Here is a 21,733-nt window from a genome sequence, read left to right on the forward strand (position 1 = left end):
CCCATTTAATTTATCGTGGCTTGTCGATTATTACCAAGTCTAATTTCATTGATTGGGGCCTATCGATTTTGGTCTTTCAATTTAGACCATAAATTATTTTTAAAAATAAAATTATGGCCACATATTTGTACAAATATTTATATTTTATATTATTATTATTGTTGTTTTTGTTTTGTTATGGTTTCCAGGTAATGGGCTTAGAAAATGGTGAAAGTTGGCAACGTGTGGCAGGTGGTAGCACTTTGTAAGGAATGTGGCTTGATTTGTTTCATGAAGTGGAAGTTATACTTCGAATAGAAACCGTCAATTGTTATCCTACAAATAGGCTGAAAACAGATTGGAGAAGGATCAACAAATCAGCAAGACATCAAATTATGAGTTCTTTATCTAGTTGTAGTCTATCTTAATCTAGGTGTAGTTACCTTAATTTAGGAATAGTTTTTAGCTATTAGTTTTGGTTTTTCTAACCTTTCTTATTCATGTCGATTGTGTAACAAAGATTGTGCTCGTTGTTTGATTAATGCAATTGAGTGACAAGTTTCAATTTTATTACCAATTTTTGTGTTTGGTTCTTCACATTACAACCTCCAAAGAAGTCCTTGAACCTGTCAAGGCATAGAACATTCAAACCACAATTGCTTGATTTTTTTTGTTTGTGAAATTCTGGGTTTTCTGTCGAATCCCCTCTGTCGATTTGACCCAAACCAGATTTTTGCTAACATATTTTGGCACGCCCAGCAGTACATGTCTAATTTGGAGTGATGGCAAAGAATGAGCAAATGGATATGCGTGGAGATTCAGACTTGGGCGAAACTAGTGGCTCATTCATAAAAATAAAAAAAAATGCTCTTCTTCTTCAAACAGAGCAATTATTGGAAAGCATGCTTCCACATTGTTAGTGTAGCATTATGTTAGTGTAGTGCATTATGTTAGTGTATCATTATCTTTGTGTAGTGTAGCATTATGTTAGTGTAGCATTATGTTAGTGTTATGTTAGTGTAGCATTATGTTAGTGTATCATTATGTTAGTGTAGTGTAGCATTATGTTAGTGTAGCATTATATCATTATTTAATTGTTCATAGGCATCCAAGGCATCCTCTATAAATAGAGTGCCTTCTTTGTGTAATTGAAATATACAACTTATAGAAACAATTGTGCCTCTCTCTCTCTCTATTCGCTCATCTCTATCTTCTCTTACTTTCTCCAATTATTATTTCATGGTATCAGAGCACAGTGTTACATTTCTGGCATTTTGCAATTTTGGTGTTTAGTCCCATCCACAGCGGCACTACATCAAACCACTTGGAATTTCCTCACGATTCCAACGGCACCAAGCCCGGCCTCAGAAAACCTTTCACGCGCCCACACGCGTCGCCAGTGTCCACTGCGCGTCACCATTTCCGCCACCACTCTCACACGCTCCCGTACGCGCCATCCGTTATTTCTCCCTTCCGACACGCGCCTACACGCGCCCACACGACCCGCGGCTGACGTCAGCCCTGCCTCTCCCGTACGCCGCGCCTGCTACTGTGCGCCTCTCGTGCGCCGTTTCACTACTGTGCACCCGCGTGCGCCGAATCCGCTACCGTGCGCCGCGTCTGCGCCTGCCGCTACCGTGCACCGCCGCTTCCTGCTAACGTGTTCCTTCCTGCACTCTGCTAACGTGCGCCGCTGACATATTTGCTGACATCATCTCTGTCCAGCATACCTTTCCTGGCTATTTTCGACCTTCCGGACTCACTGGTACACTCTGTTTTACCTAATTTTGCTCCTACAGGTCTATCATATTACTTTAAACCCTATTCAACTAGTATTATGGATCGTCATGATGCCTCCCATCCTATTTCCGTTATTTTGAATGGTTCAAACTATGTTCTATGGGCCCAAGCCATGTCCTCCTTCCTAAAAGGGAAGAAGCTTTGGCGAATTGTCACCGGGGATGTGACTAAACCGGTGAAAGATAGTGACACTAATGAAACTACTGTTCCTACTGCTACATTTGAAGACCGACTTGAGGAATGGGACAGTAAGAATTACCAAATCATTACCTGGTTTCGTAATACCTCTGTTACATCTATCAGTCTTCAGTTTGGTCGCTTTCAGCTTGACTCTGTAACTACTCCTGCAAAAGACATCTGGGATTTCTTGAAAGAACGATACCAGACTACTGGTCTTGCCCACCAATATCAACTTCAGAACCAACTTCACCGCATGCGCCAAGAATCCACTCAGTCCATTAATGACTTCCTTTCTCAAATGTACTCTGTTTGGGATCAGCTTGCTCTTTCAGAACCAACTTGGCATACCCCCGAAGATGCTGTTTTATTTACTATCTATCGCAACCAGCAAAGGTTGGTGCATTTTCTTATGGCTCTTACTTCCTCCTTTGAGCCCGTATGTGCCTCTCTGCTTCATCGCCATCCATTGCCCACTCTTGAACAAGCAATTTCTGAGTTGCTATCAGAGGAGACGCGTCTCGGTACTCTTCAAACTCATCATGTGGACTCTGTTCTGGCCACTCCTCCGTACCGGCCATCATTTACCCAACGGACCACTGCTTGCCTCTATTGTCAGAATCGGGGTCTTCCTTCAACCCATCTCCTGGTCAATTGCCCCGTCAGATCCTGCCGCTACTGCAACAAACTTGGTCCTGGTCATCTGCAACAGGATTGTTTTCGCAATCCATCCCGATCATCGTCCAATAGCCACTCCTCTCGCGGTGGCTCTGCCCGGGGAAGCTTTCATCGTTCCGGGAATCAGTCTCATCACACTGCTACTACTGCTTCTAGGAATCAGCCTCATCCCACTGCTGCTGCTACTTCTGGGAATCAGTCTCCCCACACTGATGTTGTCACCTCTGCGGGGTTCTCTGAGTCGTCTGCTCCGTCTACCCCTTGCTTTTCTCCAACGAATGTAGAGGCCATGCTCAAACAACTTCTCTCCCCATCTGGTACACCTCCTCCTACTGCTTTGTCTGTAATCCCAGGTAACTCTTCTTGGTATTTTGACCCTGCCTGTTGTAATCATATGACCTCCAGTTCTACTATCTTTTCTTCCTTCTCTTCTTCTCCTCATATTCCCTTAATACATACTGCTGATGGTTCCCTCATGTCTGTCCGTCATGTTGGTACTGTTTCCACCTCTTCTTTATCTATCCCTCAAGTTTATCATATCCCTGCTCTTACCTTAAACCTTATTTCCATTGGTCAATTATGTGAACTTGGTCTAACTGTCACATTTTCTGCTACTGATTGTTTGGTACAGGACCCTCAGACGGGGCAGACTATTGGGATCGGCCGTAAGCATGGACGTCTCTATGAACTCATTCACCTTCATGTTCCTGCCTCTCCTCCGATTGCTGCTCCTACATCTACTTCCTCATTATCTCCCTTTCATCTTTGGCATTGTCGTTTAGGGCATATTTATGTTAATCGCTTACGGTCTTTGGTTTCTAGTGGACAGTTGGGTCATGTAATTCCCGATAATTTCGATTGTATCCCCTGTCAACTTGCCAAACAACCTGCTTTATCATTTAATAAAAGTACTTCAGTTTCCCTTGCACCTTTTGATCTTATCCATTCCGATATTTGGGGGCCCTCCCCTACTACTACTATGGGGGGATCCCGCTATTTTGTTGTCTTTATTGATGATTTTTCCCGGTTTACTTGGCTTTTTCTCATGAAAACTGTCTGAACTTAAACACATTTATTATAGATTTGCGCAAATGGTCCACACCCAATTCTCCAAAACCATCAAAAATTTTCGCTCTGACAATGCTATGGAATATCGGGATTCTGATTTCCTTTCCTTTCTTCAGCATCATGGTACACTGCCTCATCGTTCTTGTGCTGGCACGTCCCAGCAAAATGGCCGTGTTGAACGGAAACATAGGCATATTCTTGACACTACTCGCGCCCTTCTTCTCTCTTCTTCCTGCCCTGAAAACTTTTGGGGGGAAGCTGCCCTCACTGCTGTTTACACTATCAACTGTGCTCCTTCTCCTGTCATCCATAATCAAACTCCCTTTGAACGTCTACATGGCACTCCCCCTCCTTACGCCAATCTCCGGGTTTTTGGCTCTGCCTGCTTTGTTCTACTTCAATCCCATGAACACACCAAGCTTGAACCTCGTTCTCGTCTTTGTTGCTTTCTTGGGTATGGAATTGAACATAAAGGCTTTCGCTGTTGGGATCCTCTCTCTAAACGTCTTCGTATCTCCCGCCATGTCGTTTTCTAGGAGCACCAAATGTTTTCCTCGCTATCCTCTTTTCACTTACCCGCACTCTCCACTACTGTACTGTTTACTAATCCTTCTGTAGATCTTTTCTCTGGTGATTTTGATACAGGTTCCTCCTCCATCGAGACGCCCTTGCTCACTCCTGATCCTGTCCAGCCTGCTCTCCCTGAAGGTCTACCTCTTATTGCCACACCTCCTTCTCCACCGGTTCTTCCTCCCACCGATCCTCCTACGGGTCGACCACGCCGGGTAACTCAACCTCCTATCCATCTTCGTGATTATATTGTTGGATCTGCTGCCTTCTCTACTTATGAACCTACCTCCTATCGTGAGGCTTGTACTAATCCTCTTTGGCAGCAAGCTATGACCGATGAACTACAGGCCTTGGACAAAGCTCATACTTGGGATCTTGTTGATCTTCCTCCTGGCAAGACTGCCATTGGCTGCAAATGGGTTTACAAAATCAAAACACATTCTGATGGCTCTATTGAACGCTACAAAGCTCGTCTTGTTGCCAAGGGTTTCAACCAGGAATATGGTATTGATTATGAGGAGACATTCTCTCCTGTTGCTCGGCTAACCTCTGTTCGCAGTTTACTTGCCGTTGCTGCTGCTCGCCACTGGGGGCTCTTTCAGATGGATGTCAAAAATGCTTTCCTCAATGGTCATCTTATTGAGGAGGTCTACATGCAACCTCCACCTGGGTCCACTTTTCCCCTTCATCAGGTTTGCAAACTACAGCGTGCTCTCTATGGCCTCAAGCAAGCACCTCGTGCTTGGTTTGCTACGTTCAGTTCTACCATTCATGATTTTGGGTTCACCTCTAGCTCCTATGACTCTGCTCTTTTTATCCAGACTACTTCTCATGGTACCACTCTTCTTCTTCTGTATGTGGATGATATGATTATCACTGGTAATGATGAAGCTGGTATTCTCCACCTCAAACAGTTTTTCCACCGCCAGTTTGAGATGAAGGACCTTGGTACTCTTAACTACTTCTTAGGCCTTGAAGTCTCTCATGATTCTACTGGTTCCTATTTGTCCCAGGCCAAATATGCATCCGATCTTCTGGCTCGTGCTGGTCTGACTGATTGCAAAACTACCTCTACTCCAGTCGATCCTCAGATTCGTCTCACTCCTCTCGATGGGACTCTTCTCTCTGATGCCACTCTTTATCGCCAACTCGTCGGCAACCTTGTCTATCTCACAGTAACTCGTCCTGACATTGCCTATGCTGTTCACATTGTCAGTCAGTACATGTCGGCTCCTCGCACTCCCCACTATACTGCTCTACTCCGCATCCTTCGCTACCTCAAAGGCACTCTGTTCCATGGTCTTCACTTCTCTGCTTCCTCCTCTCTTGAACTGCGTGCCTTTTCCGATGCTGATTGGGCTGGGGATCCTACGGATCGATGCTCCACCACGGGATTCTGCTTCTTCTTAGGGGACTCTCTTCTTGCTTGGCGTAGCAAAAAACAATCCCTCACTGCCCGCTCTAGCACCGAAGCTGAATACCGAGCTCTTGCTGATACTACTCAGGAACTTCTCTGGCTTCGCTGGCTCCTTGCTGATATGGGTGTTTCTTCTTCTGATCCTACCCCTCTCTATTGTGACAATCAGAGTGCCATTCAGATTGCTCACAATGATGTTTTTCATGATCGCACCAAACATATTGAGATTGATTGTCATTTCATTCGCCAGCATGTTACCTGTGGTACTGTTCGTCTTTTCCCTATCGCTTCCGTCGATCAACCCGCTGATATCTTCACTAAGGCTCATCCTCCTGGCCGCTTCAATGATCTTGTTTCCAAACTCAACTTGGTTGATGTTTTCCCTCCTTGAGTTTGCGGGGGGATGTTAGTGTAGCATTATGTTAGTGTATCATTATCTTTGTGTAGTGTAGCATTATGTTAGTGTAGCATTATGTTAGTGTTATGTTAGTGTAGCATTATGTTAGTGTATCATTATGTTAGTGTAGTGTAGCATTATGTTAGTGTAGCATTATATCATTATTTAATTGTTCATAGGCATCCAAGGCATCCTCTATAAATAGAGTGCCTTCTTTGTGTAATTGAAATATACAACTTATAGAAACAATTGTGCCTCTCTCTCTCTCTCTATTCGCTCATCTCTATCTTCTCTTACTTTCTCCAATTATTATTTCACACATGAAACACAAGAACTTTTTGTAGAAATGAAAGCCATATTAGAATTCAATTTGGCTAAAAAATTACAAACTGTTTTTTCGTGAAGAGCTAATGTATGAGAATCCATTGTCAGAATCTCATTTTTTGGGCAAAAGGGAACAAGAATAAATTAATGCCAAGAATGGCACTTGGGGGACAAGTCAACCCATTAGTAATTGAAAAAAAAGACCAACTCTACCAAGTAATTGGAGAGCATGGTTTAAAGCCAAATACGGCTGATAGTGATGAACAACCATATGTTCACGATTAATTTAATATTTTTGACATTGTTCAAAATATTGAATTTTTTAGAATTTTTGAGCCATGCAAAACCATGGGTTATGACATTCAACACCCATTTTGCGTTTGTGGATCACACCAAAACTTAACTTTGATGAATTGGCTAAAGATCCAACATTGTTTGGATAATATAAAACCAAAGAATATAGCTGTTGAAAAGTGGTTTATACATACACAACATATGTTTTTATATATGTCTATTTAGTAAAAAAGTCAAGGCCAAATCAATTTTTGAAGACCCTGAGAAAAGGGTATGAGAATCCACTGTCGAATATTGGATTGAGAAAAGGTTAGACAGCCCACCTCTGTCGATTTGTTTGCAAGGCCATGTATGGATGTGCATAGGTTTGTTTTGAAGATGAAAATGCTTCAAATGTGCATTGATACTGTCAATAGTATATAGATTGGAAATTATTTAATTTCCCAAATAATGTGTATTTTGATATAATGGTTATAGAACTCTTTGAAAATTTGAGTTATCTCATTTTTAAGAGTTGGAGGGCATTGTTTGCATTAGTTTCTAGTGATTGTGGCCTGTCGATTGTGGCCAAAATAATTTATGAATTTTAGTAAATATGAATTGTCCTAAATTTTTGTCCTTTATATCATTTAAGGCAAAATTCATTTATACGTAAAATAAGGGGGGCATTGTTGAAACTAAAAAATAAATATCTGTCGATTGTGGCTTTTTTATTATGGCCAAGTCCCGTTTAATTTTTGGTGGCTTGTCAATTATGACCAAGTCTAATTTCATTGATTGTGGCCTATCGATTTTGGTCTGTCAATTTAGACCATAAATTATTTTTGAACATAAAATTATGGCCACATATATTTGTACAAATATTTATATTTTATATTATTATTATTGTTGTTTTTGTTTTGTTATGGTTTCCAGGTAATGGGCTTAGAAAATGGTGAAAGTTGGCAATGTGTGGCAGGTGGTAGCCCTTTGTAAGGAATGTGGCTTGATTTTGTTTCACGAAGTAGAAGTTATACTTCGAATAGAAACCGTCAATTGTTATCCTACAAATAGGCTGAAAGCAAATTGGAGAAGGATCAACAAATCAACAAGACATCAAATTTATGAGTTCTTTATCGAGTTGTAGTCTATCTTAATCTAGGTGTAGATTACCTTAATTTAGGAATAGTTTTTAGCTATTAGTTTTTGTTTTTCTAACCTTTCTTATTCTTGTCGATTGTGTAACAAAAATTGTGCTTGCTGTTTGATTAATGCAATTGAGTGACAAGTTTCAATTTTATTACCAATTTTTGTGTTTGTTTCTTCACATTACAACCTCCAAAGAAGTCCTTGAACCTGTCAAGGCATAGAACATTCAAACCACAATTGCTTGATCTTTTTTGTTTGTGAAATTCTGGGTTTTCTGTAGAATCTCCTCTGTCGATTGGACCCAAACCAAATTTTTGCTAACAAGACCTTAGACAAGAAATTAAATGGTTTAATAATTGAGTCGGCTCTAATCACTATCAAAATCAAATCCAACTAAAAAATTTAAACATACATAATCTGATTATAAAATGGGACAAACAAAAAGAGGTCAACCATGTTATAATGATGTTATTTTGGTAGTTATATAGTGGAGAGTGGGTGAAATTATAGCCTTTTGACTTTAAACATTATTGTTGTCACGAAGGAGCACCAAAAGTTTGTGGCAGCCGGCAGGAAAAATTAAACAAAATATAAAGAAGGTGAGTTATTAATTGACTCTTTCATGAAATATCAAATTGTATTTAATAATAAAAAGAGTGTTGATATATATCACCATATCAATTTTTTTTTACAAATAGAAATTTTCTTATTACAAATTATTAGTCTAAAAAGGTCCATTGACTTTAATGGTGACACTAGTTTCATTTGGTGTAACTTATTATGATTGTTTTAACTTTTTCTTTCTTATATTTTAGAATTTTTTTTTTTTTTTTGTTAGTGTATTTGGCGTAACTTAAGAAAAGAAAGCTGAGGGAGGTGCTTGAAGTTAGCATGTGTTCCACAGTTACAGAATCATCAATATTTTTGACATGCATTCCATTTCTTCATCCTTTTCTTCTTTGTTAAAGGAGGTGTTCTTGGGTTGCTTCTTCTTCTTCTTCTTCTTCCTTTCTTTTTTATTATTTTTTTTTTTATTTTCAAACTATGGAACTATGAAACTTGAAAATCCTTTATTGGTAGGGATGTTGAATACCCTAAACTTGCAACCTCTTAGTTTTATTTTATAAAGTTTTCTATTTAAAAATAAAAAATAAAAACTTCAAAGTCATGTGTTTGGTGTTTCAATATCTCTGTGTTTTGGAGTACAATTTCTATTTTTTTGATTGTTAATGTTCAACTTGTTACAAGTTATAAATAGACTTTTTTGTGCTTGTGTTTGGATCAATATAAAGCTGGGGGTGTGTCATATTCTAGGCTTATCGTATTGGAAAAAATGGATTTTGGTAAAATTTAATGTGAAATTAAAGTAGGTCCCAACTATTGGTTGAGATGGGATTAAATGGGTTTAGATTCTTTGTAACGAGGTCTTTACACCACATAATGAATGACCAAAAACCATTGAGAATTGAATGAAAAGTTGTCTCATAAAGATGACCTTATGAATGAGGTTTTGGAAATTGTGTATAACTACCAATCCCACATTGACTGTAGAGGAAAGCATTGATGGGTATTTAAGCCTCAAGATTATGAGAAGAGCATGAGCCGTTTGGGGCATCCAAATTTTCTGAAGGAAGAGAGGCATGGATGCTTCAAGGATGGGTTTGTGCCAAGACTATGGTCCATGTTGGTTATGGCAAAATTGCCACACACGCGCGCGCCGCCCGCCCGGACTGGGCTGGGTCCGGGTCCGGGTCTATGGAGCTTGAGGAATGGGTTAGGTTTGGGCTGGGCCTGGCCAGATTGGTGGTCCACCAGCTTATTCTTTTTGGGCTAGGTCTATTGTAGGCCCAAGTCTGTTGCAGAAATGTATACACACATATGTGTATAGTGTGTGTAACTCACGCATTGAATCCCCATCAATTGGTCCTTTACTCCAGGAGTAATGAGCATTGGTTTCTAGCCTTCATGGGCATTAGTTGCCAGCCTTCATGGCTAGAAGGTTACTCCTTTCTCCCCCATTGTGTATAAAAGGAGGCCCATCTCCATTGGGTTAAATATAGAATTTGGCTCTCAGATTAGAGTCAGTCTCAGTCTCCTCCTATAATTTTCTTCATGTGTGAGAGGGTGTTGCTATTGTCAGTTCGCCAAAACTAACAAAAGGTGCTTCTGCGTTAGCCGATCTAAATCGTCGTATCTTGAGAGACAGAAGTCGACGTTCCTCCAGTACCCACGATGAGGCGGCTAATCTGTGTTAAGGACACTGTGGTATCACACAGGTTTCGGTTTGCTTCTTTCTACTGGTTTTATTTTATTATGAATTTTTGTAAATTTTACCATGTTCTTGTTCTAAAATTCAAAGTGGTTGTTTAATATGAATCTATTTATTTTATTTAAGTACACAATTTATACAACATATGGCTCAATTTACTACAACAATTATATTAACTTGCTGGTGTTTTGGTTATAAATTGCTGGAGTTTGTTAGGGGAGGAGTTGGCAGATTTGGAAGGTTGCCCTTGTTGTGTGGTTGGGTGGTCTTTATTTCTGTTTTTCATTTTGTTTCTCTGTTTTGGATTGGTATCTCGCCAATATGTAGGCTTAGTGCTAACAAAAGATTGTGTTTCTTCCTTGGTGCCAACCTAGTTAGGATTGTGGAGTGTTAGTTATGATGCTTTTTGCACAACCCTCCTCTATTGATGTATATTGATGCTTGTTTTTGCTCATCTCATCAATAAAGTTTTATTTTTCTTTGTTGATCAAAAAAAAAAAAAACTTGTCCTTTATTGAAGTTCAAAAATAACTCGCCTCTATTTAAAAACTGAACTTGCCTAGGGTATGGCAAGAGGACTAGGTGAGAAATTTCGGCCCTGACCTAAAGAAATTTTTTAAATTTCTCTAGTATGATCACAGAGAAAAATTGAAATTTCTCTGAGTCGAGCAAAATTTCTCTAAATCGGGCAAATTTCTCTGTGAAAATATTGAGTGACCTTAACTGCTATAAAAATATTGTATGTCCTTTATCTTGTAAAATCTTAATTTCAGAGACTTTAAAAAAATCCCCTGAAGTTTATGTATCATATAAATTTTACTCAAATTTTATTTTAATTCTTTAAATTTTAATTTTCACTCAAATTTTAAAAAATAGGGTGACAAGAAATCACCTTGAAATATAGGTTAAAGTTGGAAAATATAATTGTTATAACTGGAAAATAAGGAATCAAAATAAAATTTAAATGAAAGTTCAAAGCTAGAAAGTATAATATACCCAAGTAATTGTTGTTGGTCTCTCACCAACTGGTGCTTGGAGCTTTTGTTAGCTCCAAACTCCTCTTTATTGATGTACTAATTCATATTTCGTATGATCCCATCAATAAAGATTTGTTTTGCCGATAAAAAAAAAAATTATTTCTTTTCTATTCTAAACTTTTTTTTTTAAAGTTGTTTATTTAATCATTTAATATGGATGTAGTTGTTGGTGGTATGTGTTGTTAAAAAAATTTACAAAAATTAATTATTCAATTCATTGTGCTTTTAATAATATTTATAAATAATTTCTTACTCATTGACCTCCCAAAAAAATAAGAAAAATGATATCTAAGTCCACATTTTAGACCCACTTTACAGATCCAATGATATGTCAAAAAGATAATTAATTAATAATTAGATAACATTTAATTATCAACTAATCATCTTGTTGACATATCATTGGATCTATAAAGTGGGTCTAACTTTTGAGTGTAAGTAACTATATTAAAAAAATAATGGAGAGAGAGGTGTGCACCAAAATTGAGTAGCCCATACTTTGGTATTGACTTCTTCCCTCAATAAATTAAAGAAGTATTGTACACAAGCTTCTTTATAAAGAGAAGCAAAAATCATAGGAAATGTCATAGAATGTGAATGATTAATGAGCTGGAACTTAATGGAAACATACAAACAAACATATGTCATTAATTAAATTAAAAGAGACGGTCCAACCAAAAGAAGATTCGCAAGTTGACAAAGGTGCACGAGCTGTAGACTGCTGAGGGTGAAAATGTGCTACTGGGGTGATCTGCAGCCTGCTATACTTTCTCCTGATTGAGCTGATCTGTGTCTGATCTGTTTTGCTGCTGCTGTGTGCTGTTTGCTCATGGCTGTCTTGGTGCTAGGAGGGCTCTGTTTTGCTGTTGTGTTGGCTTCAACCATTTTGGTGCTAGGAAGGCCTGCTGTAGGAAGGCCTGCTGTTTTTCTGGTTTAATTTTGCTCTGTTTGCTTTGTTTGTTGGTCTCTCACCAACTAGGAGGTTGGAGCTTGATATAGCTCCAACTTCCTCTTTATTGATGTAATTTTTCCACATTTTCCATCAATAAAGTCTTCTTTTTGCCGATCAAAAAAAAAAAAAGTTAACACGCACCCAATTGATTTTGAATAAAAGAGCTATCTCCATTTCAATATTCCCAATTGATTTTGAATGAACGAGCTATCTTTTCATTTGAATATTGTTTTGATATTGCCCACCTCAAGTTTAGCCTAGATCTTCCTTTCTTAAACTAGGCTGGTCGAAGGTTTTTTTGTGGTCATAAGTTAAATATTTAAATAGATGTCTTATTTTGTTGGATTTTTGAAACTTTAGAATCTTTAATAATTAAAAAAATCCAAAGAATTTTGAAGACCTTAGATGAGAAATTAAATGGTTTAATAATTGAGTCGGCTCTAATCACTATTTTAAAAAGTAGAATAGAAGGAAGGCCTCCCCAGAAACAAAAATTTTAAAAAGAAAAAAAGAAGAATGAAATCATAGTAAAGAAGATTAATAATACTCATCATTTGTCTCATTTCATCAATCCACTACGCTGAAAATCTCTCAGACAACTTAGATGATGAAAAGATTTAAAAAGATAGGTAATAAAGACAAGAAAAAAATAGATAAAAGATAAATTATTAGGTACAGATAGGGTATCGCGTGGCAATACCACCTGGTGCCTTTCTTTATTCTCCTTTTTTTTTTTTTAATCAGCAAAAGAAAAGAGAACTTTATTGATGAGATAGAAAATTATTACATCAATAAAGAGGAGTTTGGATTTAGAAGAAGCTCCAATCTCCTAGTTGGTGAGAAACCAACCTCCTAGTTGGTGAGAAACCAACACTGGGGGCAAAACAAAAGAAAAAAACAACAGAACTACCAGAAGAACAACACTCAAAAACTGATCAACAAAACAGCACCAACTGAGTGACAATACACCCAAATATGAAAAAAATCCAACCCTTACAGTACCCAAATCTGAGAACAGCAGAAAACAACATTGTGATCAATCAGCACACGTGATTTGTGATTAGGTAAAAGGAACCAAATCGCATGCCACTGGATCAAAACAGAGCAGTTGAACACTTGCACAACATTTGGGGCAAACAGCTCCGACCAATTTGGGGACCATGAAATACATTAGACAGCTCTTGCAACACGCAACAACCAGTACATGGTCATCTTTCTCACCATCCTCACCATCGTAAGAGCTATCTTCTTCTTCTTCTTCTTCTTCTTCTTCTTCTTCTTCTTCTTCTTCTTGTGATGAAAAGCTACCCCGGTACTCCGCCGCCATCACCGCTGCTGTTCTCGGATCCTCTGTCGCTTTCATCCCTGTCCTCCAGTTTACGTAATATATCTCCCTAGTCTGCAACAACAATAACAAATTGTAATCATCAATGGTGTTGAACTACAAAACCAACATAAAAACCGGTATTCTATAGAAACCGATTACAGAACCCAATACAATCAATCTATGGATCAACATATTAGATGGTGAGGAAAGTTTTTTATTTTTTATGTTTAAAAAAAAAGCACAGTTTGTGATTTAAAAGGCTCTCAACAATGTAGCCCAGTCAAAATAATAAGCAAAATAAAAAACCCATCAAAGAAAAGTATGGAATGGTTCTACCCAGAAAAAGATTTTCTTTTCTGGGGTAAGGAAAATGAAAACTCGTAAAAGAAAACTATTGAATGGTTCAACCCTTAAAGTGTTTTTTTTTTTTTTTCTCTTCGATTTTTCTGGGTGAGAAAATAGATACTGAAGGGAGAAACTTTTTAGGGTTTGGCTGTGAGGTGGAAAAAGGAGATAGGAAGACGTAAATGACGACAAGGGCAATAAAGAAAGGGCATTTAAGAAGAGCAAACAAGAGAGAGAGATGTAATATGGAATTTGCATTTAATGGAAGCTGAAAAAGAGAAGAACAACATACATATATATATATATATATGCGAGAGAAGTGTACATTTAGATCGAGACATTGTTCCCAATGGTAAGGGAGAGAGAGGTGAGAATTGAGGTCTAAGATGGCATCGTGGGAGTTAGAGAAATGATTTTCAGAAGAATCTGAGGATGATGATGATGATGATGAGAACCCAACACCACCACCTGCGTCTGTGTCGTCAGCGATCTTGCTGTTTTCGTATAGAAAACAGTTTTGCAGAGATCTCTCTAACGATGCTGTGATCATCACCATGTTTGGAGCTGTCATTATCACTACTAAAAAGTTTTGTAACCAGAAATTAACAATGTCAGGTATAAATAGTGATTTATGGTTGGATCTTTTTCTATGAAATAACAATAAATTAATTTGTAATTATCTGCTATCCAGAAAATATTCATCAAATATTAAAATTTCATATATGTGAGGATCCGTAATAACTACTGCTACTATCTTCCTTATCCAAACCTGAAATATATACTCAAATCCAAACCCAAACTCAAACCTAAACCTCACCTCTATATAAGGAAACTAAGAGAGAGAAAAATAAAAAATAAAAAAATAAAAAGGGGAAGGAGAGAAGATTAAAATGATGGTTTTTAAACTTGGCCCAGAATAAAGGATCATTTGTGCTTTTGAGGATAAGAGAAACAATGACAATTCCACATTCCTTTTTAGTGCCTTTGGGGATATTTTTATTTAGAGGAATCCTATACCAACAAAACTTTTATTTATATGTAATATGATTGTGTTTTTATGGCTTTTTTTTTTTTTCCAAATAAAACATACATTTAGTATTCTCCTTATAATGTTTTAAATGTTATTGACACATAATTGTAAATGCTTTTTATATCAAAATTTTATGTTTCGTTTTGGAACAAGTTATTTTAGAAATTTTTTTGATTTTTTAGCAAAAATATGAGTAAAAAATTATTATATTTAGAATGATTTTTTGATTTTTTATGAAAAAATATGCAAAATATAAAGAGAAAAGGGAATTTTTATTTATTTATTTTTGTATAATTTGTTGAATTTTTAACTTTTTTTAATGATTTTTTAATTTTTAAACTAAAATGTGGTATTTCTAAACGAGATCTTAAGTTCGAATGACCTCTTTATTATAACAATTAATTAGTACTAACCTATTAACATTTTACTTTGTGACTAGCATCTTCCGGTGACTAAAATGAATCAATTTTCTTTCATTTAATAAAGCAAACAGTTTTGTTATTTATTTATTTATTTATTGATATATAATATTACAATTCATAATATGAATATGAAATAAAACGAGAATTCTAAAATACACCCCTTTTAATGTGAATCTAGGTTTCCTATTCCCTTCTATACTCCTTTCTCTACCCCCATTATATTTTATTGGTTTATGAAACTGTCCATATCGAATCAACATCTCCTATTTCCTTCTATACTCCATTCTCTACCCCATTATATCGACAAAGATAACATGAAATAAATATGCAATCAGTTTTTAAATATGAAAATAACTATTGGTTGCACAATACAAATAAACATGGGAAATATTAATTTCTGGTTACAAAACTTTTCAGTAATGATAATGACAGCTCCAAACATGGCGATGATCACAGCATCGTTAGAGAGATCTCTGCAAAACTGTTCTCTATACGAAAACAACAAGATCGCCAACGACACAGACACAGGTGGTGATGTTGGGTTCTCATCATCATCATCGTCATCATCCTCAGATTCTTCTGAAAATCATTTCTCTAACTCCCACGATGCCATCTTAGACCTCAATTCTCACCTCTCTCTCGCTTACCAGTCGGAACAATGTCTCGTTCTAAAGGTACACTTGTCTCGCATATATATATATATATATATATGTATGTTGTTCTTCTCTTTTTCAGCTTCCATTAAATGCAAATTCCATATTACATCTCTCTCTCTCTGTCTCTCTCTCTCTCTTGTTTGCTCTTCTTAAATGCCCTTTCTTTATTGCCCTTGTCGTCATTTACGTCTTTCTATCTCCTTTTTCCACCTCACAGCCAAACCCTAAAAAGTTTCTCCCTTCAGTATCTATTTTCTCACCCACAAAAAGCAAAGAGGAAAAAAAAAAAACACTTTCTGGGTTGAACCATTCAATAGTTTTCTTTTATGAGTTTTCATTTTCCTTACCCTAGAAAAGAAAAACTTTTTCTGGGTAGAACCATTCCATACTTTTCTTTGATGGGTTTTTTATTTTGCTTATTATTTTGACTGGGCTACATTGTTGAGAGCCTTTTAAATCACAAACTGTGTTTTTTTCTTTTTAAACATAAAAAATAAAAAACTTTCCTCACTATCTAATATGTTGATCCATAGATTGATTGTATTGGGTTCTCTAATCGGTTTCTATGTATGTTGTTAGAATACCGGTTTTTAATCTTTCCTTCATAGCTAGTATGTTGGTTTTGTAGTTCAACACCATTGATGATTACAATTTGCTACCATTAGTAATTGAAAAAAAAAAGACCAACTCTACCAAGTAATTGGAGAGCATGGTTTAAAGCCAAAATTGCCTGATAGTGATGAACAACCATATGTTCATGATAAATTTAATATTTTTGACATTGTTCAAAATATTGAATTTTTTAGAATTTTTGAGCCGTGCAAAACCATGGGTTATGACATTCAACACCCATTTTGGGTTTGTGGATCACACCAAAACTTAATTTCGATGAATTAGCTAAAGATCCAACATTGTTTGGATAATATAAAACCAAAGAACATAGTTGTTGAAAGTGGTTTATACATACACAACATATATTTTTATATATGTCTGTTTAGTAAAAAAGTCAAGGCCAAATCAATTTTTGAAGAACCCGAGAAAAGGGTATGAGAATCCACTGTCGAATATTGGTTTGAGAAAAGGTTAGATAACTCACCTCCGTCGATTTGTTTGCAAGGCCATGTATGGATATGCATAGGTTTGTTTTAAAGATGAAAATGCTTCAAACGTGCATTGACACTGTCAATAGTATATAGGCTGGAAATTATTTATTTTCCCAAATAATGTCTATTTTGATATAATGGTTATAGAACTCTTCAAAAATTCAAGTTATCTCATTTTTAAGAGTTGGAGGGCATTGTTTGCATTAGTTTCTAGCGATTGTGGCCTGTCAATTGTGGCCCAAATAATTTATGAATTTTAGTAAATATGAATTGTCCTAAATTTTTGTCCTTTATATCATTTAAGACAAAATTCATTTTTACATTAAATGAGGGGGGAGGGGGGGGGGGCATTGTTGACACCAAAAAATAAATATCTGTCGATTGTGACTTTTTGATTATGGCCAAGTGCATAATGCTTGAGGCCTTGAATTTGCCTCGAATTCGACCTTTTTTTTCCCCTCTCTTTTCTTTTCTTTTTGCAAGGGTGGTTATGTATAGGGGTGTGCTAAAAAATTAGACATTCTGAAAGTGAGTTGGGTTGGACTGATTGGGTGATAAAATTGACTCATCAATTTTTTTTAATTTAATTTTATTTTATTTGTTAGGCTGCGTTGGTTTTTTTTTTTTTAAAGGTGGTTATATGTACGGGTGTGTCAAAAAACTAGACATCCCGCACCAACTCATCGTACAAAATTATATGGAATTAATGAATTTTAACCAATAGTCTAACGGACCAGTCAATTAAGTTGGGCTGGTTAAGTGAAAAAATTGACTGATCAGTTAAGTTGTTAGTTAAATTTTGTTAATTTCATATAATTTTATACGATGAGTTGGTGCGAAAATGTCTAATATTTTATATAACTCACCCTTAAAAAAAACAAAACAAAACAAAATAAAAAAAAACAAACTAACACAGCAGAGAGAGAAAAAAAAAAAACGGCATTCGAGCCAAATTCGAGGCCTCGAGCACTACTGTGGCCATCTCCCCGTTTAATTTATGGTGGCTTGTCGATTATGACCAAGTTTAATTTCATTGATTGTGGCCTATCGATTTTGGTCTGTCAATTTAGACCATAAATTATTTTTAAACATAAAATTATGGCCACATATATTTGTACAAATATTTATATTTTATATTATTATTATTGTTGTTTTTGTTTTGTTATGGTTGCCAGGTAATGGGCTTAGAAAATGGTGAAAGTTGGCAACATGTGGCAGGTGGTAGCACTTTGTAAGGAATGTGGCTTGATTTTGTTTCATGGAGTGGAAGTTATATTTCAAATAGAAACCGTCAATTGTTATCCTACAAATAAGCTGAAAACAGATTGGAGAAGGATCAACAAATCAACAAGACATCAAATTTATGAGTTCTTTATCTAGTTGTAGTCTATCTTAATCTAGGAGTAGATGACCTTAGTTTGGGAATAGTTTTTAGCAATTAGTTTTGGTTTTTCTAACCTTTCTTATTCATGTCGCTTGTGTAACAAAGATTGTGTTTGTTGTTTGATTAATGCAATTGAGTGACAAGTTTCAATTTTATTACCAATTTGTGTTTGTTTTTTCACATTGCAACCTCCAAAGAAGTTCTTGAACCTGTCAAGGCATAGAACATTCAAACCACAATTGCTTGATCTTTTTTGTTTGTGAAATTCTGGGTTTTCTATCGAATCCCCTCTGTCGATTTAATCCAAACCAGATTTTTGCTAACATATTTTGGCACGCCCAGTGGGACCTGTCTAATTTGGAGTGATGGCAAAGAAGAAGCAAATGGATATGCATGGAGATTCAGCCTTGGGCCAAACTAGTGGCTCATTCATAAAAATGAAAAAATGCTCTTCTTCTTCGAACATAGCAATTATTTGAAAGCATGCTTCCACATGAAAGACAAGAATTTTTTGTAGAAATGAAAGCCATATTAGAATTCAATTTGGCTAAAAAATTACAAACTGTTTTTCGTGAAGGGCCAATGTAAGAGAATTCATTGTCAGAATCTCATTTTTATGAGAATCCACTGTTCAATAAAGAAGGCGAGGAAATATTTCAGAATCTCATTTTTTGGGCAAAAGGGAACAAGAATATATTAATGCCAAGAATGGCACTTGGGGGGCAAGTCAACCCATTAGTAATTAGAAAAAAAAAAAAAGACCAACTCTACCAAGTAATCGGAGAGCATACAATGCTTCAATTTTATTTGGAAAGTTTTCATTGCTAGTGATTTGATTTGAGTACTTTATTGATGCTTGTCAACCTTTCTGAATTTTTTGAACCCGTGAATGGACATATGCGTATGAAGATAAAAGCTGGTATCTTGATAATACGTTAATTCAGTCTCCGTGTATGTGTGTGTTAGCATGTGAAACCACCCATGTATGTGCTTGCATGGGCAAGCATGCAAGCACATCTACGTGCAATTGCATTTCAATAAACATTCAATGGGGTTGTGAGAGTGCCCACAACTTGTTTGATGTTATGCCTAGTTGAAATGAAAAAGGCAAGACCTAACACGAGTGAACTTCAATGGTATGCATAGTGGCACTTGCTAAACTTCAGTTTTGTATATACAAAATTAGGTTGGATGTTGATATGGATGATTGAACAAATGAAGTTGCTCATCTCATTAACTTTGGTTTCTCTGCCTTATTTCTTATTTGTATGTGATTTAAGTGGGGAAAAAAGTGCGTCACAATTTGCGGCCAGGGAGTGTGCTCTATTTAGGTGTCATGTTTAATACATACTAATTATACAATAATAAGTTTCTCGAGTTTAGTTTGTACAGGACGCTTGCTTTGGCTTTATATGGGTTCTATAAATGGGCGGTGGAATTGGTTCCCGAAATTAGTCAATATTTGCGTAAATTAGTCCAAACACCTGATTATTAAAAATAAATAAAATTAAAGAAAAGTGAAATCAAATTGATCAAATTCAAGCTTAAGAGTTTGATTTGAGTGAAAAATATGGTGGAAAAATGAGAGTGATAGAAAGTGAAGTGAAAAGTAGGAAATGAAAGGAAAATTTATTTAGGGTTTGTATAATTTAGTTTTGAAATATGATTTGAGTGTGGAGTTGTGTTTTGAGTTTTGAGTTTTTGAATTATGATTCAACAAAAAAAAAATTATTTAGTTATGAGTTTTGAAAATAATTTTTGAATGATTTGTAATTTTTTTTTTTTTTTGATTGATTGATGTGTAGAATGCGAGAGAATGTGAGATGAGAGAGAAGAGATGAAAGAGAAAAAAGTGATTGATTGATAACAATAATAAAAAAAGAAAAAAATAAGTATAAAAAAAAAAGATGAGAAAAGAAGAGTTTTGAAAGTAATTATGAATTGTATTTTAAAATTTTATTTGATTATGAGTTTTGATCTAAATTATAATTTTGAAAAGTAAACCAAACGTTATCTTATTTTTCATCAATTGCCAAATGGTAAATATGTAGGCTCCAATAGAAGGAATGCAGAAAGAGACTGCAAAATGGGATAGCAAAAAAGCCATTAGACAGCTGGTTCCTTCTGCATAACAAGATTTCACAAGAATGAAAATCCGAGTAGTGAGAAAAAAAATCCAAGCAGTGAAAAAGAAAAAGTCGAGGGGCTGAGCACACTGCAATATCACCATTTCCCTTTAATTGTTCACTCAAAAACTTGGAGTAAGTAAAGACATTACCATGCTAAATATAATGCTCTTGAGCCCACTTGAGAGAGGAAAGCATTGCGGCAAGAGGACCACACTCCCTAATCAACCATCAATTGATTAAACAAGGAGCCTACCATACTAGATTCTAAGGACAGTTTGGTAATATTTATGTTTACAATTTTTTGTTTATATGAGAGTGGTGCTATTAGCACCCCATGAATTATTTTGGACCTCTTATTTTTTTGAATTCCTACTTATAAATTTTGGAACTCTTAAAATTTCTTTCCCTCCCAAATAATACCAAAATTTTCCTTAAACATTCCACACATTGAATGCACACCGCCACACTCCCAAAAAAACCTCTCTTCCAAAAACCCTAACAAAACCCACTAAGAAGAAGAAAAGTCTCATCCTTTTCAAAACCCATGAAGAAGAAGAATACTATCTTTGCGGGTTTAACCATTATCACAGTTGGTATACTCTCTCTCTCTTTCTCTCTCTCTCTCTCTCACACACACTGCTTCTTCAAAACTGAAGCTACCAAACTTGAAAAAATAAAATTTCTACGAGTGTTAAAAATTTTAACCGTTGAAAATGTAAACAAATTTCCATATTCGGACCTGCATTCTCTAACAAATAATCATTGTTTGAGAATGTGTTCACGAACAAATAAGTAATGTTTGGGCCTGTATTCCCAAACTTGAAAAAAATGAAAACTTCTACAAGCGTTAACGATTTTGACCGTTCAATGTGTTAAGAAATTTTCATGTTCGGGCCTGTACTCCCGAACTTGAAAAAATGAAAACTTTTGCAAACATGAATAATTTTGACCGTTCAATGTGTTAAGAAATTTCTATGTTTTGACCGTTCAATGTAAGTAATCAAATGGTTGCCACTGTTACTGTTGGAATATTGCTGCCAAAAGGTTTTCAAGGTTTTGAGGGTAGATAGTTTTTGAAGTAGAGATTTGGGGAAGATGGATAGGTGGTGATGGAGATGGGTGCTCTCATAAACCCTAATTCATGATGTAGCGGGTGTGTAGGTTTAATTGTGAGATTGGGTGTCCCAAAATTAATGATGTCTTTTGTACTAATTTTATTTGAGGTTATTATTGTAGTAAAAAAAAACTAA

At 36.1% G+C, this 21,733-nt stretch overlaps 1 protein-coding gene across 1 annotated transcript; it reads right to left on the reverse strand.

Moving 5' to 3' along the window:
* Positions 1–11,609: 11,609 nt before the first annotated feature.
* On the reverse strand, positions 11,610–14,552 carry LOC114319226 (protein CURLY FLAG LEAF 1-like). Its single transcript, XM_082874097.1, has 2 exons — positions 14,085–14,552; positions 11,610–13,486 (listed from the first exon to the last, which is right to left on the reverse strand). The coding sequence occupies exons 1-2, from the start codon at positions 14,328–14,330 to the stop codon at positions 13,148–13,150; spliced, it is 585 nt and encodes a 194-aa protein (XP_082730223.1). The 5' UTR covers positions 14,331–14,552; the 3' UTR covers positions 11,610–13,147.
* Between the last annotated feature and the right edge of the window lie 7,181 nt (positions 14,553–21,733).

This window comes from Camellia sinensis, chromosome 6, assembly GCF_055761805.1.
Source record: "Camellia sinensis isolate YWXY chromosome 6, ASM5576180v1, whole genome shotgun sequence".
NCBI lineage: Eukaryota > Viridiplantae > Streptophyta > Magnoliopsida > Ericales > Theaceae > Camellia > Camellia sinensis.